The 27,637-nt window shown below is 36.0% G+C and overlaps 1 protein-coding gene across 1 annotated transcript; it reads left to right on the plus strand.

Moving 5' to 3' along the window:
• The first annotated feature begins 17,031 nt into the window (after positions 1 to 17,031).
• On the plus strand, positions 17,032 to 26,143 carry LOC136813135 (thioredoxin reductase 1, cytoplasmic-like). The gene is made up of 13 exons (XM_067069664.1): positions 17,032 to 17,231; positions 17,923 to 18,129; positions 18,367 to 18,584; positions 18,917 to 19,058; positions 19,656 to 19,965; positions 20,394 to 20,533; positions 20,679 to 20,764; positions 21,122 to 21,288; positions 21,683 to 21,839; positions 23,408 to 23,611; positions 24,556 to 24,634; positions 24,961 to 25,016; positions 25,320 to 26,143. The coding sequence occupies exons 1-13, from the start codon at positions 17,066 to 17,068 to the stop codon at positions 25,374 to 25,376; spliced, it is 1,989 nt and encodes a 662-aa protein (XP_066925765.1). The 5' UTR covers positions 17,032 to 17,065; the 3' UTR covers positions 25,377 to 26,143.
• Positions 26,144 to 27,637: the final 1,494 nt, after the last annotated feature.

The following is a 27,637-nucleotide window of genomic DNA, read 5'->3' on the forward strand; positions in this document are numbered from 1 at the left end:
TGATAACACAGAAATCATTAGAGACCACGTGCTCATACATACATGGAACTTGTTGCTGAACTCTGACGACTCTGACCGATTGCTAGGAGTGTGCATTTTTACAGAGTGCTTGTTTGAGGAGGGAGAGCTGAGGTTTTTTGTTAAGACTTTCTAGGTTTATTAGTTCTATTTAGTAGTAATAGCCATTCTATTTTTGGTCAAACATTTTATGCTTCCCTCCGATGGACACATTGACACAATTTGAACGACGTTCTTTATCTCCAACGTGCATGGTTATATCCTTTAATTATTACCATTAGAATCTGCTGGTTTCTGCTTGGAGCTCTTGAGTCTGTCTTGGGGAGTACTACAACTTCCTAATATTGCAACCTGCGAACTTCTACTGATGCGACGCGACAAGAGTAGAGTTTTCGAGACAATGGATGCAAACTCGTCATATACCTTTACTGAGTTGCTGAGACAAGCTGGAGTTTTTACAAGCTCTTATTTGATTTGGTTGGTCGTTAACCAGTAATAAAACAATTTTTTTACTTTTTCTAAAGAACGCGTCATCTCTATCACTTCGAATGACCAATTAGTGAAGTATCTTGTAAAAACTCCAGCTCATCCCGAGTTGCTGGGTGCTATTAATTTCTATTAAGAATTCAGAATCTTTAAAAAAGGGAGTATGTTCGAGTTTGGACCACGTTGCACAAGTCTAAAAAACTTAAAATTGCGGTGCCAATGATACTTGAATTGTTAAATGCTAATAAGGTTTTTGGTACTTTTCAATTTTAGCGAGAACAAACAAGAAAAGTATATGTCAAACACTCCAACATTTCTTCTTTTGATTCTTGATTGGGTCGATACCGCCGGTAGCTAAAAAAAAAGCTTTGGAAAGTTAAGCAGTTTCGTGAGCAAACACACGATTTTCAGCAGATAGTTATTATACAAAATGACTACTATGTACTAACTAGCGCGAGCCTCAAAATACAAAATAGACAAATTTCACTAGTTTCATATCATATCGAAAACTAGAATGTAGGGGAACTTTGCTGACGAATTTTAAAAGTGGATCAGGTCGGGTTAGCGTGGTACATGGGTATAACCCGGACAGTGAAAGTGACTGTCCCGCTTCGCACCCAACAACAATTTTACAGACCAAAAAATTTTCCGTCACTTTCGACTGTCCCGCTTCATACCCAAGATGGCGATTGTCGACTGTCCCGCTTCGTACCCAAACAAGAATTACACCACATCCTTCCACTGTCCCGCTTCGTACCCAAATCGGAATTACGCCACACCCTTCCACTGTCCCGTTTCGTACCCAAAGTTGAACTATGCCACACCCTTCCGCTGTCCCGCTACGTACCCAAATTGGAATTTTGCCACACCCCTCCACTGTCCCGCTTCGTACCCAAGCAAGAATTACGCCACACCCTTCCACTGTCCCGCTTCGTACCCAAGCAAGAATTACGCCACACCCTTCCACTGTCCCGCTTCGTACCCAAAGTGGAATTACCCCACACCCTTCCAATGTCCTACTTCGTACCCAAAGTGGAATTACCCCACACCCTTCCACTGTCCTACTTCGTACCCAAAGTGGAATTATGCCGCACCCTTCCGCACTGTCCTGCTTCGTACCCAAAGTGGAATTATGCCACACCCTTCCACTGTCCCACTTTGTACCCAAAGCGGGATTGTGCCACACTCTTCCACTGTCCCGCTTCGTACCCAAACAAGAATTAAGCCACACCCTTTCACTGTCCCGTTTCGTATCAATTGAATAAAAAAGATAAAAAAACCTTTGTTTGTGTGAAAACCACGCGGGTCAAGCGTATAGAAAGGGAAATAACTGGCTTTATTTCCCATCCAGGAGTCTTGTGCCTAGCTTTTCAAACTTGTAATTTAATGGGTTTCGTAGCTGCTTTGATAGAGCAAGTTATTTTCAAATCACAAGACCTTTCTCTGATAGTCGAAACACATCCCGTCAACTATTTGGCTTTTTCTCAACGCCAAGAAAAGTCAATGCGCAAATAGGTTACACGCTTTTTTTTATAAGAATGGTGTAAATCCATTTCATCATGGATATTTTTAGTTTTTTAGGGAAAATCATCCTAAAATATTCTTACAGCATTCTTAGGTTGGGATCCTACTTCGGACTAGATTTAACATTTAGTACAAACGTCTAAAGCATAAAATGGCATTTTTGTGAAAGGAGTGAGCCTTACTTGAGGGTAATTGACAATTTTTAATTGAAAATGCTCTAAAAATGGCATTCTTAGCTTGAGTAGCAAAATTCCATGATGGTGATATTCTTAGCATTATTCTTAATTTTTTGGCCATTTTTATCATGGACATTCTTATAAAGTGTATTCTTATAAAAAAACGTTTTTATTGACATAAATCAAAGTTGAAGCCTTTAACTAAATGAAGTAAAATCCCGAAGGGATAAAAGCGAATTTCCTACGTAGGATTTGATGCTGCTAAATCCTACCTAAATTGTGCGGCCTTAGTTGGCTCGTCTTGTTTTTATACAAATTCCAGGATGAAAGTGAAATTTTTTTGCTACTTGCTTACAGCACTTAGGACTTTTTTCCTATATTTGTGTTATGCCTAGAGGTAATAGAAAACGAAAGATTGATAGGTTAGTCAATAGCAAGTGACTTATCTGACCATTTTTTGGAAAAAATCCAAAAATTTGAAATTAGATTTCTAGCGTTAAATCTTGATAAAAAACTTTTACCCAATCAATAATGCTCAATTTTGTTTTAAATAATAAACAAACTATTATGCCAACATAATCTTAAAAAGTTATGCTGATAAAAACATTTTAGATTTTTCTAGAACTCCTGAAATGAAATTGTTGGTTTTGAGGTACCTGTGGGTTTTGTGGTACATATACCTGTATATTTAAAAAAATATACCACTCAAAAACAAAGAAAACGCTAAATTCAATCCGTCGTCAAAAACACATTGCTTTCATTGTTTTAACCTTTCGAGCATGTGTGGATTTTTTGATAACATTTTGAAATATTTATCCAATAGATATTTTCATAAATTACGTCACAAACATCTCTTGCCTCGTTTTGAATTTATTCCCCAGCGGATTTTATTACAACTACTTTCTATTCATAAAAAAATCATTTAATGTCTCAAGGAATATGATCATCATGGAAATACGAGGAATACGAGGCAAGTGATGTTCGTGACGTAATTTAGGAAAAGGTCTATTGACTTTAAATCTTGTAAGTGTGCACGAAATATGACTTGGCATCTCAACCTCGTCCCGGTGTATTCCAACCTTTATTTACGTTACTGATACACGCCAGAGGATATTATTATGTAGCGCTGCGCCATCAGTAAGCATCAAAAAGCTGATAATACGCAGGGAACGAGGTTGTTGGCATCTTTGGTAAAAATTCTACCATCATTGATTGCCATTGTCACCTGATGACGTCATCATTCTCGAAAATACCGAAAGTATTCTCTAACTTGTTTCATTTTATTTTTTTTGCTCGAATTTTGTAAGGTAGTTCCAAATGACATATTTTTTCTGGGCAAAAGATCAATTTTTTGCCACCTGTTGGTATCGTATATTTTACAGAACGGCCCAAATATGCCCTTTTTGCTTAAATCGGCCCTAGGATACTGCAATGACTGATTAGTAAATTTTATTGACTTATTATTTTGACAAGTGTTAGGTATCGATAGTACACATTTGCGGTCAAATTTCAGCAAAATCAGACGAGTGGTGTTGGTGTTGATGCTGAGAGTGAGTCTTTCAGGTAGAATACGGACCGATCAGTAAAATTTTGCAAACTGTCTTAGATGGTCAATATTTATGACTATGAAGAGTTTCAAGTCAAAAGCTCCAGTATTTCCTGAGTTCCAGCAGGCGATGAACGTGTATTTTACAGATCGTTCTGCAAAGTGCCAAATACTCACGGGAACGAATATATTCTGTTACTGATCTCTTTTCTTCGACAAATCACCCTTCAGCGGAAAAAAGTCAACCAGTCGAAACATGATTTCAGTCAAGTTTACATTCTGGTCTGTAAAATACCAACCAGACAGCCCCTCCAAAGAAAAATAAATGCTTACCCTAGTAAAGAAGTGATGAGAAGATGCTCGAACTTTAAGTCGAAGGGCTATGCAAACAGTTAATAATTACTTATCAAATTTCAGCCCACTAATTTTAGTGTTGGAGATAGCACAGAACCATTTTAGAAATCTAAACTAGAATTTCCACTTCTTATTATAATGGCACTGTAACGTGCTAAAGCACTGAGCTCAACTTCAGTATACGTGTGAAAGTGAAAGGCCCAATTGTAAACACTTTTTTTAAAAGGGCAATGGGTACTAGGGATAAGAGAAGGCCGATTCTACACCCATGGTGAATGGTGATTGGAATAAGAGAAGGCTAAGTCGTAAACCCATAGGGTGATGAGTAATCAGGACTAGGGAAGGCTTCAAATTGTAATCCAAAAGTGATGGTTACTCGGAATAAGGCAGGGCTAAACTGTAAACCTTGGTTGATAAGCCAACGTGGCGATCGTTCACAGCAAAGGGAAGGCTCGATTGTAAACCCAGATAGATGGATACTTAGCAGGATTAGAGAAGGCTCAGTCGTAGGCAATTTCAGGAATAAACAAAAATCGGAATGAAATATCTAAATTGCAAAAATTCAAGTAGAAAAATTTAAGGCATTGACACTTGAAAAGTTAAACAAGAATCGCAAAATTGCGACTAAATATTTCCTTAAAAATGAAGGTCATTATTGACATATATAAAAAAGCACACATAATAAAGTATACATATATATTTGTCCAGAAAGAACTGGCATGTTGTTTGCTTTGTTTTGGTGTTTAAAAATATGTACTTATCAGTCCTAAAAAAAAATACAAATTTGAATATAATGAGGGCAATAAGTCTGGTTAAATGTTACTTTATTCACAAGATTTAAGGATTACTGAAAAAATACTACTGCAGATGAACTAAACTCAAAAACTAAAACTTTACAATAAATTTACATTACGACAAAGTAAACATCTATCTTTAATAGCAACGAAGAAAAAATGTGGTTCAAAGTTTTAAAGCATTTAAATAGCTTTAAACAGTAGACCTTTTGTTAAAGAGGCAGTCATATTGAATAATTATGTACTCCAGCATAAAAACAATGATACAGCCATGCATAATTTAGGTCTATTTAGTTCAGTAGGTATAGAGAATTCAAGATTTGAAAACAGACACTGCATTGGTTTACAAGACTAGAGAAAGATGTCAACCATCCACACGGTTCATGAAAAAAATAAAGTATTTATCAAAAAAAGGTTCTCTTTTTTTTGGTAATCAATACACCGTTTAACAGTGTCGGCTGCGCATGCGTATGAACAATTTTCTATTGTTTTGATTTTGGCAACCACGAGAAACTTCACTCTCCCCCGTAAAAAATGGTAGGTAAACAGCCAGTTCTCATAAGAAAACCCAGCAGAGAAAAATGGTAGGTAAAGAACTCCTTTTCATCATAACTTCTTTTCCTCTTGGTGAATTTTTGTGAAATTTTCAGGAGAGATACATAAAATTGTCATTAATATCATGTTCAAACATCTAAAACATTCTCTTTAAAGGAAGGAAAAAAATGGCAATGTTTACATTTCTCTAACCTTCCACAGTACTAAAGTGAGCATTTTTACCTCCCGCCTCTACGGTGGAGATGGCGAGACTGTTAAACGGTATCTTCCAACAAACAACAATCAATATACCCTAACAGGATCCCACGGTGTAAACATTATCAACCAACAAAACCCACACCACCAAAATTGTAAAAATAAGTCAATATAATTTCTATCAACAATTTCTCGTAAAATGTTTTTTTTCCAACATTCTGACTGTCTGATACCAATCATGGCTGGAGTCATCATGTGTAGAGTGACTGTGTATAACAACAAAAGTTTATTGAAAATCATCCAACGGTCATGGTGAAACTAAAGATTTATCAACCAAACAAAACTGACGCCAAGTCAAATCTGTCGATTAAAAATTTCCATGAAAATTACAATCGAAACTTATCTCATAAAATGCTTTTTTCAACATTCTGGAGGTGTTTAAAGTTAGAGGTATCATATGTAGAGCCAAGCAATATATGAAAAGTCATTTGCTATCCCATTTGCCATGAGATATACGAGTCAAGAAATCAAACAAAAACCAACAAATCATGTCTCTTCACTTTCATGTCACATCGTGTTTATATGGGGTAACCAGAAAGTCAATCCACAAGAACAGCCATCTTCCTTTATTATGGAGTGTTCCAAAACTATTGGTAGGTTGTTTGGAAGTAAAGAAACCCACACAGTTTGATTTATTTTAAAGATTTAACTTGAAAACAAACTGCATCTTTCTAGCAAAAAACTCATGTTTCAACTCAACCTGCTACATAACAATTGCCAGTCGGGTCTGCTACTAACATGTAATAGTTTTATTATAACCGGGCTTGAGAATCCGTAAGGAACTTGTAACATATATTATATATATAGTTTATCAGTCGACTTGAATCATGATACATTACTTATACTTCACTGGATGCATTTTTCGCTGTGAAATTAAAAACGGGCGTCAGTCAGGGCGTACGGAAGGCGTTTTGACACGGGAAATTATGATGGAGAAAGCCCGTTTTAACAAATATTTCCCTTTTGGAAAACGGGAAATATTTAAAAATGATATTTGACGTCAATAAATTCATTTACGTCAATGAATCTAAAAGAAAATAAAAAAAATATTTGACGTAAATTATTTTGACTTTTATGACGTTAAATAAGCGCAAAATCCCGGTAAAATGGGAATAACTCCCGAAAAAAAGCGAAATTAAAAAAAATGAAAAAACTGCCCCTAAGTTTTAACATAAGGAGTGCGTGTGCCAAATTTCAGCTCCTTAAACTAATTATTCCGCTCTCTGCGCTGCCCCAAAGTTTGTGGACAAACTCACAAACTCACAAACAAACATTTTGAGATTCTAGCTCAACTGAAGTTGAGAACTAATACTTTTGACGATTGATCTGATCAGGCAGAATTATGAATTCAGTTTTTTTTACAGTAGTCTACATTAATTTAGCTGGGTAACGTTACATTGCCCTTCCAAATGAGTGCGCAGTGAGTTTCCCAATTTTATTGACCATTCTCTGACGTGGATTTTGATCACGTGATCAAAGATGATGGCCAAAAAAATATCAACCTCAAAATTCAAAACAAGCCAGCTTACACACCAGGGTGATAATCAACTGACATCGATGGGGGTTTTTTGACGGAGTTTACGACTAGCTGATTCACCTATCTATGAACTGAATGGAACACGGAAGAAGCAGGGTCTCCTCAAAGAAAATTGTAAGCAAATTGATCATGGGTCATAAATGAAGATATCTTTAGAGTAATATTAATTCTCAACTTCAGTTGAGCTAGAAACTGAGAAACTGCTTTCTCTGAGAAAAAACCTTGGCGCAGCCTTGAGACTTCAAAAACGATCAGACTTGGCTGAAATTTGGAACACTTGTTCCTTGGGTGAATATCTGGGGTTTTTCATTCTTATAAAAAATGTTTTTGGGATCTGGGCCCTAGCTTTTTTGTTTGATTTGCTAAAATTTGGCCTTTGAATAATTTGAAGCTACTGAAGTTTAACTGAGTGCGTTGCGCACGTTTTACTCCTTGCATACTTACTCATATCCGCTTCAGTAGCCTTTTTTGTGTAAAAAACCGCGGAGTACGTTTTGTTGACTGTTAGCAGTTATTTTGTGCGTTTTTCAAGTCTCTGCGGTGGAGCGCAGAGCTATTTTAAACCTTTTGAGAAATTGAAAATTTGTCCTCTTTGAATTTTATCGAAAGTCTCAGTCGGGTTGTGGCCTCCATTATGCTTTAAATGCCTTAAAATTGAAATTTTATACCAATCGACGTAGAATTTCACTTTGATTAAAAAAATCCGAAAGAAAAGCAAAAGTTTTTATATCAAAGTTATCTTATCAAAGGCTCTTAAAGCCCAGTACTCACTTGTGCAAAAAATCTAAGTGCGTCTAAGTGCGCCTAAGTGCGTTTATCAGTTAGGCGCACTTAATTTAAACGCTATTTATGTACTCACTGCAAAGTGATTTGAATGAAAGAGAGTGAAAAAGGAGTTAAGCGCACTTAAACGCAATAAAACCCCCCTCTCTCTTCAAATTCAAAAGAACTGAATAGTGTTTACAAGCGGTGTCTTTGATGATCACGTCGAAATATCGAAACTTTTTTATATTCGCGTTTGAGCGCGCCTAGCAAAATCAAGGCGTTCATGTGCGTATATGTGTGTCTAAGTGCGCTTAATTTCGTTTAGCAAACGTACTCACTAGAAAGCAAAAATGTGTTCGACGCACTTAAGCGCACTTAGACGCACTTTAACGCGATTTTTCGCACAAGTGAGTACCAAGCTTTAGCATACGAGTATACTCGTATTTGGCAGCGAACGTGTTAAAATTCGAAATACCTCAACTAAATGACGTTAGATTATCCTCAATGCAATGGTAACTTTCGTTTTTCAAAAAGAGTACTCCTTATATGGAGGTATAAAAGAAACAGGAGAAGTATACTATTGTAACCAAGCTCGCACGATTAAAAAAGTTACGATGTATTCATGCTCATATCTTTAATGAGCTCTTTTATCCATAGGTGAAATCTTTTATTGGCTCATTTAAGCTTTAGAAATTAAATGAGACGAGATTCATTGTTTCTGACATCAGAGTAAGAAAATATTTGTACTAAAAAAAGACCTGTAAACTTGGCAATCCTTCATCAAATGATAAGATTTTTTGATCAATGTTTTCTTTAAGGTGCTTGATACTTTCCTCCAAAATTCTCCAGCGACTTTATGTCTACAAATTGAGTCTGAAATCGTGTGTGCTTATAAAGGACTTTTCATTTTCTGGCTTGAAAAAATATCTTTTCAAAACAAAATTGAACGGATAACGAAATGGAACAGAAACTTGTTTCGCGTGGACGAAGTTTTATCTAATTTTCGTATATTAAAAGGCTAGAATCTTCAATACTGATAATTAGAATGTTCAGAGCAAACTTGAGTTCTACTTAAAAGTCTTATTTCATCGGGTGAGCTTAGAATTTCTTTTGATACATTTTATAAAAGAAATAAAAAGACTTTAACAACCAATTACCGACATATTCAACTCCTGTTTTTCTTTATACCTCCATGTCCAATGCAACTATTTTTTCGATATACAATGGAGTCCCTATCACTCGATCATGCGCGGGGAACTTGTTCGAGTAAAGGAAATTTCGAGTTATGAAGAAAGGTTAAGAGACATTCAAGTGACAGAGATTCGACTTAAGGCCTGTTTCCATCGATCGCGCGAGCGTGCACGCTAGGCCAAAATTCTTAAAATAGATTTGGCCGCACACTCCGCGCGATCAATGTTTAATTTCCATCAAAAACATACACAATCTGTATGTTTACATTTTTTTGTTTACTCAGCAGTTTTTCTCTTTCTTGATTGGTTGAAAAATTATCAATTGAGATGTGCGCTCCTGTACGCTCAAAAAAGTTGAAAATTTTCAGCGTAGAAAAGAGCACAAAAGCGTACAAGAGCGTACACTTTTTGTGTACAAGAAAATTTAATTCGTGACGTCAATAGGCTATTTTAGGAAATTTTGCCCTAGCGTGCACGTTTGCGCGATCGATGGAAACAGGCCTTCCACTATACAAAGTTTAGAAATGTTCAGACGTTATAGTTTGTTTCGCTCTGAAACGAAACGTCTCAAAAAGCTGCGTGAACATCAAAATTCAAAACGTCAAGAAACATCAGAAACCGTATTCTTTAAAATAACATGAACATATAAATTACTTGACATCCATCTCCTTTGTATTTTTGAAGATAACACAGCTAGCTTTAAAGTCATAAAATGAAACAATAAATTTTGATGATATACCTCTTGGGAATAACTTGCTAACAACGTCAAAACTTCTCTGTTGTTCTTCTCATCTCAAGTCTTTTATCTATATCATGACAAAGATAACCATGAGATAACCGAGGCAAAATCATCATCAGCTTGTCGAAATTGCGACTAATATTCTTAAATTTGGACTCAAAAGTATGGAATAATTTTAGAGAGTATGGGATTCAAATAATGATAATCTTGTGACACAGGCTCTCAACTTTGGCATACTATGTTTTTCATGTCATAATCTTTTTGATTATTGGAGTGACAAAAGTGATTAAAAAGTAAACACGTAGTTGAAATTTTGCATTTCTGCGTTGAAAAATGTTGATATAATATATTGCAAACTTACTAAAACATTTAGAATAATTCATTTGTGAATCATGATTAATGTTAAAACTCTATGAATCCTTTTAGCTAAGTAATTCCAAGAAATGAAATTGTGACGGAATATTGTCAGATTTTTTATACCAATTTTGAAATACAGACGGCAACGAAGCTCGCTTCAAAGACACAATGGAAGATAGAAGTCCAGTCGTTTATATGTTCATGATAATAATGATGATTCAAGATTGGGTACGAAGTGGGACAATGGAAGGGTGTGGCCCAATTCTAATTCGGCCACGAAGCGGGACAGTGGAGGGGTGTGGCACAATCCCGCTTTGGGTACGAAGTGGGACAGTGGAAGGGTGTGGGATAATTCCACTTTGGGTACGAAGCAGGACGCACAATTCCAATTTGGGTACGAAGCGGGACATTGGAGGGGTGTGGCATAATTCCACTTTGGGTACGAAGCGGGACAGTGGAAGGGTGTGGCATAATTCCACTTTGGGTACGAAGCGGGACAGTGGAGGGATGTGGCACAATTCCAATTTGGGTACGAAGCGGGACAGTGGAAGGGTGTGGCATTATTCCAGCTAGGGTACGAAGCGGGACAGTGGAAGGGTGTGGCATAATTCCACTTTGGGTACGAAGCGGGACAGTGGAAGGGTGTGGCACAATCCCGCTTTGGGTACGAAGTGGGACAGTGGAAGGGTGTGGCACAATTCCAATTTGGGTACGAAGCGGGACAGTGGAAGGGTGTGGCACAATCCCGCTTTGGGTACGAAGTGGGACAGTGGAAGGGTGTGGGATAATTCCACTTTGGGTACGAAGCAGGACAGTGGAAGGGTGCGGCATAATTCCACTTTGGGTACGAAGCGGGACAGTCGACAATCGCCGTCTTGGGTATGAAGCGGGACAGTCGAAAGTGACGGAAAATTTTTTGGTCTGTAAAATTGTTGTTGGGCGTGAAGCGGGACAGTCGCTTTCACTGTCCGGAGGTTATATCCATGTACCACGCTAACCCGACCTGATCCAGTTTACGGATAGTTTACATATACACAAAATTTCCATCCCCATCATATTGCGAACATTTGAACAATTTTTTCCTTTTTTTGTTTGGCAAATTTTTTCGGGCGCCCATAACCGCCCAGGTAACGCCTTAAGAATCGGGGAAATATTCGGGTAATTTCAGGAACTTTCCATAAATTCTTGATTTTGCGCAAGGCGTCCTGTCAGCGTGATTTCACACACAAAATTGCTTCACCTGCATTTTTCATTTTGTTTGTGAATAGCAAGTAAATTTATTTCCTGGATTCACCATATATTGCTCTCACATTTTTGCAGTGTCATCATCTGTTATCCTTATCTTGATATTGTTCTTTTGTGTGATATATCATGGTTCTGTTTGCATTGTCATCATGCATGTGTAGATGTTTATAGCTAGCTATCATGCTTTTCTTTTACAACAATAAAAAGAAAGAGTTAAGTTATGACATCCAGTTTTACTCCAGCTTATGGGATTGCAGGATTAAGGCAAAAGGTTTGTAGATTAGTAGAATAGTAGGTAAGTAGATATAGGAATCATTATGTTAGGGGAAAAAGGGTGCTCTAATCTGCATAAATTGGTTGTTGTGTCTTTTTTATGCTTCTTCTTGTGATTTTTTTATTTCTACCGGACGACTCTCGCCACTTTAATAGACCAATTATGTGTGACAACATTTACATCCACGATCAGCCATTTTTCTAAGAAAGAGCAGAAAGAATATATACGTGTACACAGGCAGTATAGACTTAAACTCGTATATCAAGATTACGGGATTTCGAGTACGGGCTGATTTTACTTTCGTTTTGAGCGGTTTCATTTTCGGTTTCAAGCCAACATCTTAGCAACGGGGTCCTCGCCCATAGTTACAGGGGTTTGTGCAAAAAACTAAAATAGAAAATTTTCCAAATCCCCCATTTCAATTAATGCAATAAAAAATGAAACTTTTCTATGTTTCACATTTTTGCACCTATTCTTCAAAATGAAAATATTTAAAAGATTTTAAGTTCTTCTTTTAATTCAATGATTTTTTATGGCACTTTGTTGTCAATCCAACTCTCGCATCAAATTCCCGCTTTCTTCAGTAAATTGAAGATGAGAAAAAACCTACAGTAAGCCACGGATCATGGATTGAAACAAATATATGAAGGGTGGGATTTTACAGCCGCCCGTCGTGCAAGGCACTGAAAGGCCACGGGTGCCAAAAAGAAGAGTCATTTGAAATGTGGCAACCTCATTGGTGGAAATTTGATAAACAGCTGCGAAGGAGCGCTGGGAAGCAATCAGTAGAAGAGACCACTTTCGTTTTTGTTGCAGATTTCTATAAAAACTTCTCTCAGGGATTACTTGTCAATGTACTACATGTATGTACACCACATGTGCTGTGTCAACTTGTCAGCATTGTATTGTTGTAAAGGAAAAGATAAAAGAGGTAAGAATAGCCTAGTTTCTAATCCTGATATAGGAGTTTAAGTTTAGACTGACAGGATAGGATGATTTATTATCACCATGTTTTTATAAGTTTTAAGTTTTAAGTTTTAAAGCAAGTATTCCTGTTGTTTAGCCTGCACATAGTTTTCTGTGTTCTGTTTATAGTAAAAATTATCCAGCGCATTTTTTATCTTCTTACCTTCTTAATCTTCCACTCGAGGTTTACTGAAGTTAAGCACTTAGGCGGTCATCGAAAAAATGCTCTGTTCGCGCCACAACGGGTGTTAAAAATGCATGCGGGCGGACGGGCGGTCAAAAACATTCTCGGGTTTTTTTAATCACCCAGTAACTCAGGGGCGGGTGGTAACGCGAGCAAAACAATTTTTCGATGGTCGTCAGAGCAATTGAGAAAAAAGCTATACTTTAAAAGAACAAATTGCTTTTCCCAGATTTTTTTAAAATACGCACCGGAAAATCAGCGGAAAATTTGATGCGGGCGGGTGACGCAAATAGAACAATTTTTCGATGACCGCCTTAAGAAATTCTTATAATTATTGATATTCACTGAAACAATGTTTCCTTGTGCTCTGAGGTGGAGTGCGTTACGTAACTCGCGTGGCTACTAACTCGCCTTCTGTTGGAAGATCATATTGGGCGTTTTGGCGTTACCAGCCGCAAAGCAGGGAGAGCGTCTGTCTTTCCGCAACTCTTTCCACCATTTTAGATGGCCTTTTAACAATAGATCCAAAAGGGAGCCATAATCTTGGAAGATAATTTGTTTTGGTCTCCGGCTCTGGGAAGTAGCAATGTTTTTGGTTGTTTTTGATGGGAAATGGTAAGAAGCTTAAGTTTACAAGTGTCATTTAGTTTTTGCTGGCTTATAGAATGGCAGGATCCTGGATGGTTTCCCTAACTGTCCTATATCTTCCTGTATCAAGATTACGGGAATTGAAGTGCGGGCTGATTTTACTTTTGTTTTCTGGTTTCTTTTTTTATTTTAAGGAGTTAGTTTAGGGAGGTCAAAACTCTTTTTGAAAAAAAATCTTCAAACTTACATAACTCCAGGAAAGAAACATTGTTTAGCATAAGTGTTTTTTCCAACTTAAAGAAAATTTATTTAGCTTTCTTTTGTAAAACAAATATCAACATATATATCGTTTCGTTCTTCAGTTAGGAACATTTGGCAAGTTCCTGTACGTGACCGCAATTAAAAAAATCATAACAACACTCATTAAAAAATGACGTTTGTGTCTTTTCACACTTTTTTTAGCCTAGACGATGTAGCAAACATAGTAAATATGAGCACACTGCTTTTAATTGGCTGAAAATTTTTTTTGCGTCGGAAAAGCTTTTTCAAACTTTCAACAATGATTGTTCAAACTGTTACAATGAAAATTATCCAGCGCATTTTTTATCTTCTTATCTTCTTATTAATCTTCAATGAAGCACTCAAAGTTTACTGAATTTAAGCGAATAAGATATTCTTATAATTATTGATATTCACTGAAACACCATACGCTGTGCGCTGCGGTGGAGTGTATAACGTAAGTCGCAAGGTAACTAACTCGCCTTTTGTTGGAAGATCATATTGGGTGTTTTGGCGTTACCACCCTCGAAGCAGCAGGCGCCTTTGTCTTTCCGCAACTCTTTCCACCATTTTAGATGGATGGCCATAACAATAGATCCAAAAGGGCGCCATAATCTTGGAAGATAATTCGTTTTGGCCTCCAGCTTTGGGAAGTAGCAATGTTTTTGGTTGTTTTTGAAAGAAAATAGTAAGAAACTTAAGTTTACAAGTGTAATTTAGTTTTATCAGGCTTATAGAATGGCAGGATCCTGGATGGTTTCCCCAACTGTCTTTCAATTTCAAAATTTAAAAATGAGCACTCAAAGGTGCGCTTTTTCAAACTTCTTGTTTATGGAACTGAAAATTTTTTTAAAAATCAAAAGCGCTAGCCACCGGGGACAACTACCGTAACTTGGTCAAATGTCGACATCCCTCGTCTAAAATCGATACCCTTTTCTAGAGCTGAAATATTAAAAAAAGGTTGAAATTATTTTTCTTTGCTTAGTGGTAAGAGAGGATAAATCTTTTTTCAATCACCGATTCCAAATTTTATATCTTTTAAAATCTGAAAAAATCAATTAGTTTTGGGTGGAAAGCGCTAAGGAAGAGTTAATGGTATGGTGACCCCAGTCTACAGCTCGCGCTATGGAAAAACACTCTTGCCCGATACTTGCAGCGCAGAATTTTTTTGTGAAACACTTTTGATTTCAGTGCCGTGGAGATGTTGAAAGATGGCAGGAGGCTTTTGTACAGAAATCTTTAAAAATAGAAGTTCAAAATTGAATATCTGAAAAACTACTAATGGTTGAAAGATAAGTGACCCCTCATTTTTGGACCTACCCCGGTGGAGGTCCTATAAATTAACCCTTGTATGTTCGTCCATTCGTTAGTTACCAATCTTCTAGAGATGGACTCCTGTTGGCTCATTAGTTTTTTTCTGATTTTTTGCACAAAGATGCATAACTATAAACCCTCGAACCCTCAAATGTGACAGAGCCCGATTTTCAAAAAAATTTTGAGATATGTTTTTTTTGCTCACGAGGGCTTACTTTTAAAGAATATTGTGTGTTTAGACATGAAGTTTTGGTTGCCTGGCGTGTTTTTATAGAAAAACTGGCCAAATTCAATATTTTTTTATAAGCACATTATCAATTACTTAGGTATTAGCTTTTCTCGAGATTGGGTATTTCATTCTTTATGATTTTTTGAACAAAGATGCATTACTATAAACCCTCGAATGTGATGGAGCCCAATTTCCGAAAAAAAAATTTGGGGGGCAAATTTGGGCCAAAAAACGGCTAAAAAACAGTTTTTTGGACTTTGAGATATTGGATCATTGTTTTTTTTCTGACTTTTTGCATGGAAGTAGGTAAAAGATGGCTCAAGCAGATTTTTGTAAAAAAAGCTCAAAAAACGCATCTTTATCTATAAGAATCACTATTAGTAAGCATACATCAATGTTCTTAGAATTACTGAATTTTTGATGGGATATGTTTTTTGCTCTCAAAGTCTTGAATATGAAAGAATATTTCAAGAGCATAAAATTTTGGTTTCTAAACGTCTTTTTATAAGAAACAAACGACTAATTTTAATAGATCATCACTATTTGTGTTCTGAATGATTGTTTGATGGTCACGCTCACGTAGATATCAATTATATAAGTGTTTTTAAATACATAACCAGGTAGGTCCATAAATGTATAACTTGTTTTTCTGAGGATAAGGGCTTTTCGTTAAACTTGGTTTGTCATTTTGCAAATGAGTTTGAAATTTCAACTGACCTCCCTAGTTATTTCATCTAATGTTCCAGCAAATCCAAAAATCATTCTTTTAAAACACATGCTGTTAATTCCTGGGATAAACAAAATAGTAGGGGGCCAAGCCTGGGGTTCCGTGACATCTTTTTACAACCTAATCATTTTTAGTCTATTCCAAAGAACAGTATATTACAAGATATTTTTGAGAGGGAGGACGCAGATTATGCCCGGGAAAACTTTTTGTGACCAAAATAGTGACCCCATAGGCAAAACTGCAAGGGAAAATAAGGGGTAAGAAAATACCTGATTTTCAAAAGTCAAAATAAACGAAAATGATTGGTATCATCTGATAGAGCATGAAATTCTGAGCAAAAAATTGTATTACAACAACTCTCTGACTAAAACACACAAAGAAATACAACCGCTTTAAGACCAACTAACTGTCAGCTCTACTATGATTTGATGTCAAAATCTTGTCTTGATCGTACTGACGGTATGTTTTTGAACTAGTCTGTGATGCTTCTTATCACTTCACTGCCAAAATATATTGACAATTTTGTATTTAAACAGTTTTCAGAATTTAAAGCTTGGAGGGGAATTAGGATTTCAGCACTTTCACTATGTTTCATTAGATTTTTGATTTGGGAGGGGTTAAGTGGATTCCAAGCTTATCTTCAGCCTTATCGGAACATTTTTGAGCTTTTAGATCCTGAGATTCTAAGGTTCAAAATCATAAGCCTGTGTTAGAACTTTAAGGTGGGCTGGTATTTTACCTTTGCCTCTTCTAATTGAAATTATAAAAAAATTGGATTTATTGTGTTTAGTCTCTTTTCGTGAATTTGGCTCGCAACTTGCAAATAGAGATTTGGATTGCTTTGCAAATTTTATTCGTATACAATAGTGGTATTGTTTGAGAAATCTTTTCAAGTCTGAAAAGTTGGAAACAAAGAACTTATTATTTCACATATATTGTTTTTGTAGATACAAGATATCTTGAATGATAAAATACTCTTTCCTAGTAAGAGAAGCAAAGAGCAGTCTTCGTCTTTTCAACAGTCAAAGACTTTCACCATCTATTTTCACAAAAAGTCGACATTTCTCAAGCTTACAAGCTAGTAGCAACAAATGTTTTGAAACTCTTCCTACAAGAAGAAACTTCTTAGGTAAATATTGTTTGAAATATTTCTTTTGCGGTGTTGTTTATAAAAGACTAATCATAATTTAAAAAATATAACTTTCAATACTAACAAATAAACGATTTTAACAAGGAGCAGACAAACAAGAGTGTTTTGCTTTTCCCAATTTATTTTAAGACTCAAAAGAGTCACTATCTCTTACTAAAATTATTTTTCAACCTGCTTCAAGGGCAAAATGTTTTTCAGTAATTTCAAGCATCTTAAATTTTTTCCCCATGCTACTCTCTGGGCAACTAATAAAAATAGCAGATCTTAAGTATCCAGGGGTAGGAGATAACATCTTATATCCAGAACGTGATATAATCACTGCCCTTAGTAGAAAACAGAAGAACAAAGGTGAAAGAAGGAACCCTGTAAAAATGTTTGGCAAAATATAAAGAAAAGGTTGAAAATGTTTTGCGAATTAATGCTTCTCAGACACTCTTGAATATTGGAGCTTCTTAACTGTCTTTCACTATTCTTATTTTCCATCAAATCATACTATAATTAGCAATATTCACTATGGATTTATTGTAGATATAATGCTGCTAAAATATTGTATACTTGAAGAACAAATATTTTTACTGTTATTGCTACATTATTAGAAAAAACATTGTTAAAAATAAGGCATCTTTATTGTTCCAATTGGAATGTTTATCTTGATAATTTTATTTTTTAGATAAAAGAGCTGTTTTAGTTGGCTGTTTACACACAACTGGCATAAAAATGGCGCCAATTGATTCCATAAATCAGTTGGTGGAAAGTCATAACAAAGAGAATAAAGTTATGATTTGGTCCAAATCTTACTGCCCATTTTGTAAAAAAGTCAAAGAAATTTTCAATAATATAAACCAACCATACAAAGCTTATGAACTGGATTTGGAAGGTACAGTTTGAGACTAATTACTAAAATCAATTCAACCTTTTTAAGTTCAACTTTCTGGAAAAATAGATTCACAGAAAGTAGGCAATACTTTCTCTTTACATAGTTTGGACTTTTATTTTACATTTTTCAACATCTTGTTTAGAGAAACTGCTTTTTTTTGCTTGATGTGTTAAACAGAAAATATCGACTTCTGCTATCCAAAATGGAGCTAAACAAATCCATTTTATTTCTTTTCAGCTAATGGTGCAGAGATTCAAGAAGCCTTACTGGCCAAAACAGGACAAAAAACAGTACCAAATGTTTTCGTCGCCAACAAACATCTTGGAGGTGCCAGTGACACTGAAGCAGCATTCAAAGAAGGTCGATTGACACAACTTCTTTCTGGTGACGACAAAGAATATGATTATGACTTGTTTGTTGTTGGTGGTGGATCTGGTGGTCTCGCTTGTTCAAAGGTTACCTTTTCCACCTAAAGTATCAGAGCAAAAGTCTTTAGAAGTCCTACTGTTGATCATAATTTTGGGAAACCCTCTTAGAAAATTTAGAGTTGTTTTAAATCAAATTTTGTTGGTCTAGAGATGGTAGTGGTCTATATTATGTTTGTGAATACATCCTTAACTGAGTGCAAATTCATTATAAGAAAAGCCAGGATCGGATAGTTGAACTAATTTGCAAAGCTTTTGAGTTACATCATTTGTTTTTCTCTTCATAGATTGATGACACAATGGTTTAGGTGCATTTTCCTCAATTTTTTAAAGATATTTCAATTTTTTCATTGCACTTTCAGGAAGCTGTCAAATATGGTGCCAAAGTAGCAGTAGCAGATTTTGTGAAACCAACACCAAAAGGAAGTCAATGGGGCATCGGTGGAACATGTGTAAATGTTGGATGCATCCCAAAGAAATTAATGCATCAAGCTGCTCTTTTAGGTGAGTAATTGTAAATAATGTTTCTGTTTTCTTTTAAAATCTATGGAAAAAAACTATTTTGCCTTGCAAAGGACGACCTAAACTTGTATTTCTTCAAAGTAAATATACATAGTTAGAGTAAATTCAGGCATGTAAAGAAGCCATTTCCGATATTTTCTAAATATATTTTTAAGACTTCAAAGTTAACATCACAATAATAATAGTATTGGGCTGGACTAAATTGTTGGTTTGCCGTCACCCGACCGACCCTACCTCGAAACCTGCCGACCCAAAAAATTTTATAGCCATTTTAAAAAAGATTTTTTTTCCTTCAAAAACTTCAAACAATAAAAAATCAAAATTCGTATCTTGTTTGTCTCAAGCATAAGAATCGTAAATTCCCTGCTAGCACTTCTGTTTTTTATTCAAAATTACCTAAATGTAAACAAACTGTTAACCTCTCCATGGACGAAAATTTCATAAATCGCCAAAATAAAAAAAAATTCCGACCGACCCACCTAGGGTCGGGTGACGGCAAACCAACAATTTTTTAAGCCCAGCCTTGCAAAGATAAAGAGTGCCAACGTAAAACGAGACAATTTTCTTTTCTATTTGCAGGCGAATCTTTGACAGACGCAAAAGCTTATGGCTGGAGTACACCAGAGAAAAATACACACAACTGGGAAACCATGGTCCAAGCTATCCAAGACCATATCAGAAGCTTGAATTGGGGCTATAAAGTTCAACTACGTCAGCAAAACGTCAAATATTACAATAAGTATGCATCCTTAGTGGACAAAAACACATTGAAACTTGTTGACCGCTCAGGAAAGGAGGAGACAGTTACTGCACGAAATATTGTTCTAGCTACTGGTGGGCGACCTATCTACCCTGATGTTCCTGGAGCTAAAGAGTGTTGTATCACTAGGTATGCGCTTTTTACTAATTATTTTATCAATCTTGTTTATATTTTAATGGGAACAGACCCTGCAGTAATCTAGCAAGTCTTTCAATTGTTTTCATGGGGTCTATACGCAACCTGGATGGCTGTCTAAGAACATGGCAGGGGCAGGAGCAGGGGCAGGAGCAGGGGCAGGAGCAGGGGCAGGAGCAGGGGCAGGAGCAGGGGCAGGAGCAGGAGCAGGAGCAGGAGCAGGAGCAGGAGCAGGAGCAGGAGCAAGAGCAAGAGCAGGAGTAAGAGCAGGAGAAGGAGATTGACCAATAAAACTTTAACACAATACTAATATTCTTTTAAAGATGATTACAGCAGACAGCTTTGTGGGAAAGTTAGAGACAGCTCTACGCACTAAGCATTCAAAAGCTAGAAACCTACTTTTTTCCTTTTTCTCTTTTCAGTGATGATATCTTCTCACTTCCTTATGCACCCGGGAAAACTCTATTCATTGGAGCTTCATACATCTCATTGGAGTGTGCGGGTTTCTTGCATGGCTTGGGTTACGACACAACTGTCATGGTCAGATCAATCTTACTTAGAGGTAAACAGAAAATTTCATCCTGTATACTGCGAAAAATTCTAGCAAGATGCTCAGTGACCAGAGGTGTAGTTTCAATTAAATTTAATGAGTTTGAAAAAGAATTCTTTGAACTAATTGTGCTTCATTTTGCTATTCTCCCTTTCAGGTTTTGACCAAGAAATGGCCAACCGTATTGGTGACTATATGGAACAAGAAGGAATCAAGTTCCTCAAAGGTTATAACATCGTTAAGGTAATTATTGCCTCTAAACTATGGAAAAAATGAAGGGGTAAAGAAAGACTCTGCTAAGGTTGATTGGGAAAAACAAAGAGAAAAAGGTCCTGAAAACATGAAAAGAGACAGAAACAGAATAAGAACAAGGTCTGGTTAAGTAAAGATCGCTTTACCACAAACTTCAAAAAAAAGAAAACGCTGAAAACGCAACATTTGTTTCACTTCAAATTTCTTTCAGTTGCACAAAACCTTAGCTTAAAATTGATAAAAAAATAGGGAACTTATTTGACAAAAGATAAGTATATGCATAGTAATACCTATTATCTATGATTGTTTGATTCTGAGTATCTCTTGTATACTTATTATTTCTTTTAGTTTGAGAAACTGGAAGAAGGTACTCCAGGCAAAGTTCGTGTGACTTACAAAAATGCTGAAGACAAAATCGAAAGTGCTGAATACGATTCTGTTGTTCTGGCTGTGGGTAGAAAACCCCTCATTGATGACGTCGGTGTACAAAATGCTGGTGTACAGTTGCACGAAAAGTAAGGATTTAAACGTTTTAATATTATTATTAGACATGAAATTGCATTTAGTTTTTTCTTGTTCGAATTATTCATGCGTTCAAGTCTTTATTTTCATTAAATAAAGTTTGTATTACAAGCTTGTAAAGTATGCTAGGCGCATTTTAAACTAACCTGCCTCAAATCTTTAAATGTCTTATTTCACGGAACTTCAAATAAGTCACTCAAATTACAAAAATAAACATACATCAATGGTTTAGCCCACACCCTTCTTAAGCATATCATAAACATGAGTCTTGAGGACTGTCGAGTGAGGTAATCTGCTGACCAAAACGAGCAACCCTTATTCATGATTTTGAGACGTGTGTATAGAGATTTCTGTATGAACTAAAGATATTCTGATTTTGATCTCCAGGAGTGGCTTTGTCATCACGGACAACGCCGATCGAACGAATGTGGACAACATTTATTGTATTGGTGATTTGGCTGAAGGAAAGCCTGAACTGACACCAGTTGCTATCCAAGCTGGCCGATTGCTTGCTAAAAGAATCTTCGCTGGTGCTCAGAAGAAGGTATGGGTACCGCTCTTTTTCATCATTAGAGGGAGGGGTATCTTTCGATTTCGGTGTTTTGTTTAAAAAAAAAGGTGATAGAATTTGATTTACATATAATTTAATTCTCCTGAGTTCTCTATCCCTTTTTGGACCTACCCCGGTGTATAAATTAACCGATGTCCGTTCGTTCGTCCGTTTGTTCGTCCGTCTGTTACCAGCTTTTCTCAGGATTGGCTCATTAGTTTTTCTTGATTTTTGGCACATTGATGCAAAATGGTAATGTCCAAAATGTGACGGAGCCCGATTTTTGCGAAAAAATTTATTTGGGCAAATTTGGGCCAAAAACTACCTAAAAATAGGGTTTTTTGGACTTTGTGCAAAATCCTGTCATTACTTTATTCTGATTTTTTGTACAAAAATGGAGGGCAAGATTCTCTAAAGAATGGCTGAAGTGGTTTTTCCCGGAAAATTCTTATTCGGCTTAAAAAACGGATTTTCGTATTTTGGGGAAATTCCCTTTAACCAAATAAGAAAATATAGCTTTTCTCAATGTTAACCCATTAGTTTTTTCTGATTTTTTACACAATGATGCAAATTGGCAATGCCTAAAATGTGACGGAGCTCGATTTTCAAAAAAAAAATATGTTTGGGCAAATTTGGCCCAAAAACTCCTTAAAAATAGGGTTTTTTGGACTTTGTGCAAAATCCTGTTATTACTTTTTTCTGATTTTTTGTACAAAGATGGAGGGCATGATTCTCTAAAGAATGGCTGAAGTGGTTTTTCCCGGAAAATTCTTATTCTCCTTAAAAACGGATTTTCGTATTTTGGGGAAATTCCCTTTAACCAAATAAGAAAATATAGCTTTTCTCAATGTTGACTCATTATTCTTTTCTGATTTTATACAATGATGCAAAATGGCAATGCCTAAAATGTGACGGAGCCCGATTTTCGAAAAACATTTTTTTTTCGGGCGAAAATGCCGGAAATATGCCGGAAATCGCCGTTTTTCTGGATTTTCATTGAATTTTTTCTTATAATTGGTTGTTTTTTCATTCAAAAACATTATTAATAGCAATGCCCACCATCAAGCATGTTTCAATTTTCAAAAAAATTGATCTTTGAAAAGCTGGAACTATTCAAAAATCGCCGGAACAACCTATTTTCGCCGGAAAGACAGTATTTCTTGAATTTCTCAAGCTGTTCTTAATATTTTTTTATGAAATTTTGAGCACTGATGAAAGATGAACTTTCTATTTCTATTTTCCGTACTCCCCTTTCCTCTTCCCCCATCAACAATCAATGATAAATTTAATGTTTTATGCATTTTCGCAAAACGCTATATCATCTGAATGATTGTTTTCATTTTTCTCCTTATTGCCCTATTATCTAGCTTTCATCATCAGGTAGGTCCATTCAGCATGTTGCTTGTTTGTTTTGTTTTGGCAGAATACTTCGATACTTCTGTTTAAGAAATCATGCACCTTCCACAAAATTAGTAATTTGTTTGGATAATTGCGTAGAAAGCTTACGAATCCCTGACACAAAAAAATATAAAACAGCTTTTCTCATCACTTTTTCTTTTCAGTGTGACTACGAGAACGTAGCAACGACAGTTTTCACACCTTTGGAATACGGAGCTTGCGGTCTTTCAGAAGAAGATGCCATCAAGAAATACGGAGACGAGAACGTCACCACCTACCATTCCAACTTCACCCCTCTTGAAGCAACAGTAGCACACAGACTTGATAATGGATGTTATGCAAAGCTGATCTGCAACAAAACAGATGATGTAAAATTTGTTGTGAAATTAAAATTGCTCTGCTCCTATACTCAGACATTTGTTTAATAACAACCGTAGTCTTTATGTAGGTGCCAGATAAGACGCAAGTTTTCGGAAGCTAGATTTTCAAATCGAAATGTCCTAACTCATTCAGGTACTTAATACCTAATAAACGGACGGGGGTCTAATAAACGGGATGAGGTGACTCTAGAGTAGCAGGGCAAGCTTACTCATGGCCACACCTGATGCCAGACTTTGGTCTTCATCTATCCGCTTTCCATTTATTTCTCAACTTTCTTTAAATTCACTTACCGGTTTTCTCTCCGCTAAATTTGTAGATTTATATTGATTGTTTGTCTATTGTAAGATTGTTTTTTTGTGGGTTGTTACTTTTTGGTTCTTTGTTTTTATTTTGTTATTGTTGTTGGTTTTAAGGTTTGTCGCTGTTTTGTTTTGTTGGTTCAACTTTTGTCCTTGTTGCGTTAAGTTGGTGAAAATGATTTCTCGCTCTGTTTGAATGTTTTTGATTTTTAGTTTGACACGCGTTTTCTGAATTTTAATTAGCTTTTTCAGATAATAAACGGGATGAGGTCTAATAAACGGGAGGAGGGTGTTTATTAAGCACCTGAGAGGTTACTCTTACTAAAACAAAAGTTAAAATACTTCTTGTGCTTTACCAACAAATTGAAACAGAAATAGAAAATACCAATTGTAACTCTATGGTTAGTATGGATCAAAAGCAAAGACTCGTAAAACCCATTCTCTTTAAAGTGTGAATTCTTTCTTGTTACCGTGTGCAAACCACTCTCTAGGTAAATTTCCTAATTACGTTGACCTGGTTTCAAGATGTTAGCAAAAGAGAGTGTACACACTTATAGCGAGTAGACTTTTATAGAGTTATATAATCTTTCTTTGAATTTCTTATTTTGACAAATTTCTTTTTGTAACCATAGGAACGTGTTATTGGTATGCACGTAGTTGGCCCCAACGCTGGTGAAATGATTCAAGGATTCGCACTGGCTTTCAAAACAGGTAAATCTTTATTAACTTTATGAACATTAGAAGTGGAGGTGTAATATGCTCAAAAGTCGACATAGGCTACATCATATCTTTCTTCGTTTCGAGCGTAAAACTCGTACTCTTCGGGATATGAGCACTGCTCGAAACCTAAGCTATTGATAAACATATTTTGTGAAAGTTTTCTATTATGTTTAAACCTAATAATATGCGATTCCCGGTGGGGGCTTCTAGTGGCCGCCTATAGCAGTGCCTATAGATCAAGAGTAAAGCCTGAAAATCCTGGAGCTGTCTATGATATCTGAATCTTTATTAATTACCTCATTTCCCTTCTTTTTTAGGTGCAACAAAAGAACATTTTGATGACCTGATTGGAATACATCCAACAAATGCTGAGGTCAGTATCTTCCTTTATTTCAACCTGGCCATTCATTTCGGCTCTTTTGACCAGAGAAAAGTTTTTGAGACGTTAATTTTCTCTAGTGAATCGGAGTTCGGTGTAATGGATTTTCTTCCTTATTTTTCTTAAACTTAAAGTAGATACCTTAAGGGAACTTATACAATTATTTCATCCTTCTCACGTCACAGTTATACAGGTGGTTATTGTTTATGAATGATCGTTGTCCCGCCTTGACGCGATAAAAGGTCATTCCTAACGAATCTTTGCAATTGATTTTATTCATTTGATTTCCTTATCTAGATCTTCACAACTTTGGACAAAACAAAGGCTGAGGACCCTGCCGTCACAGGCTGCTGAGGTTAAGCCCGCTGTCATCTAGAAGTGCAAACATAGCATAGCAATTTGTTCCTTTTTCTTCCACTTTTAACAATGGGTTAATGAATCACGAGAAAGCCGATTTTGTTTGGAACCTTTGCTATGTTATTAAAGAGATATCGTTATCTCTCTTAAGTTATGTTTGCACTAGATGATAGTGGGGATAAACCCTTCTAGCCTTGAAACTTCCATATCATGGTTACTGAGCGCTCGCCCGCCCGTGCGCTCGAATGATGGTACGAATGTCAACTTGTTTCTAAACTGGTCGTTCGATGCCTGATGGTTGACCATATGGTTGTTTTGCAAGTTTTTAATGATATACAGATGTATTTTGAAATATTCTACTTATAATTACGATTTGTGTCACTTAGGATAATTAATTAATTAAATTTTATGTTCTTTTACTTACGTTCTGAAGAATGCATCATGAAAAATCTTTTTTCAATCTATTGTTTTGAGGCCATTTTTACGAGATACATTCAATGTTATTGGACTCGATTAAAGTTTTCAGCAAATTCAAATCTTCAAATCTTCTTTAAGTTCCACTTATTCGAGTGCGGCTGATTTGGCACTTTTTAGAAAAGACTTTGTAGGATCAATATATTTTCTTCAGCGGTGTTTCTTTTTCATTTTCTGTGATTTGAAGGTATTTTATGACTTTGAAAAATAGATGTAAAGAAAAAATATTTTGTCAGCACCTCATTATAAAGAAACAAGAAGCCCAAGGGCGTGAAGGCCCAGCATTAAAAGTTTTGTTTCTAAATAAGAGTGATAAAGTTTGCTTAAAATCATCAATTTTAATTTACAAGCTTTTTTATATTGAATTGGCACGAATGTGGAGCAAGATTGGTCAGAAAGAGGAAGAGAAAAACATTTCTTTGCTTATATTAGCACAATATAACAAACTGATATGAAACATGTGTCTAACATGAAACGGGAACACTTATTTATGTAAAAATAAAACTTTTGAAAAATCTTTAACAAACATGATTGTGTTAAAGCTCTAACTAAAGGGAGCAAAAACAAATGATAAAAAGTAAAATTAAAAAGAAACTAGCCTCGAAAAATTTTTCCTGCAACCACAGCGGCTGCAACCTCAACAGCAGCACTCAAAAAATGCAAAATTTGTACATAAAAATGTCCATAAAAACTGAACAATTTGGAGTTATTGGCTGAAATTTTATACAGTGACTCACTTTGAGATGCAGATCATAATTCATTAAGTGTTTTTCCCAAAATGAGGCTATTTCAAGATGGTGTCTGACAGGGTGGTGCTGATAAGCCCTTTTGACTGTTTTGGACTGAAATGGCTTAATTTTCTTAGATAAATGTATCTAAAATGTCCTTATTGTTTATTTTTTTAATCATTATGATATGCTGGTACAAAATTTGAGCTTTTTAGTTCAATTTTACCAGGAGAAACAGGCAAAAGAAACTTGCAAAATCAGACAAAACCGCAATACAAGCTGCAACATGGAGAATGCTCAAAATGCCTTGCGACAACTTTTTCAAAACAGTAGATTTGAGCCCGGCTCGAAAACCAAAGTTAATTGTCAGTGATTCTGAGCCCGGCATGTGCTACCAAGCCGCTGCAAAAATTTGAAATTACAAACTCCTACCCCTACCGTGAGATCGGGTAACTTGCATCAGTGAAGGCTAACATGGTCATGCATAGCCCTCAAATGACTGACCAATCAAAGCAGCAAAATTTCAAAACAAATGAACTATGCAGCTTCGCTCACAGCTCTACTCTACCATTTTTGTTTTGATTTCACTTTGCTATGCATGTTAGCCTCCACTGATGCAAGTTACCCGACTTCACGGTATACAGTATTGTACAAAAAATTTACTGTGGGAAATTTGAATTTATCGCTGTCCTCACTTACTAATATAAAAACCATATTACTGAACTTGCGTTTTCTCTTAAAGAGTGTGACCGTTGAAAGAATTTGTTTGGTTTTCAACTTTGTTGAACGGAATTTTTGTCGAATTTGTCAAACATTTCTTGTTGTCAAACTTTGTTGAACAGAGTTTTGGTCGAATTTGTCGAACATTTCCTGTTGTCAAAGTTTAAGTGGAACTTAATCGAATACTCACAATTTTAGTGCAGCAACCTTTGAAAATTTTGATTAATTATGTCCTCTGGTATGTACTAATGTCCAGACGGTGTCAATCGAACAACTTCGAACAAAAATCGCAATCAAACCAATCAAACGTAATCGAACGCGATCGAATAATTGCGG

This window comes from Clytia hemisphaerica, unplaced genomic scaffold (genome assembly GCF_902728285.1).
Source record: "Clytia hemisphaerica strain Z4C2 unplaced genomic scaffold, Clytia hemisphaerica genome assembly, whole genome shotgun sequence".
Taxonomy (NCBI): Eukaryota; Metazoa; Cnidaria; class Hydrozoa; order Leptothecata; family Clytiidae; genus Clytia; species Clytia hemisphaerica.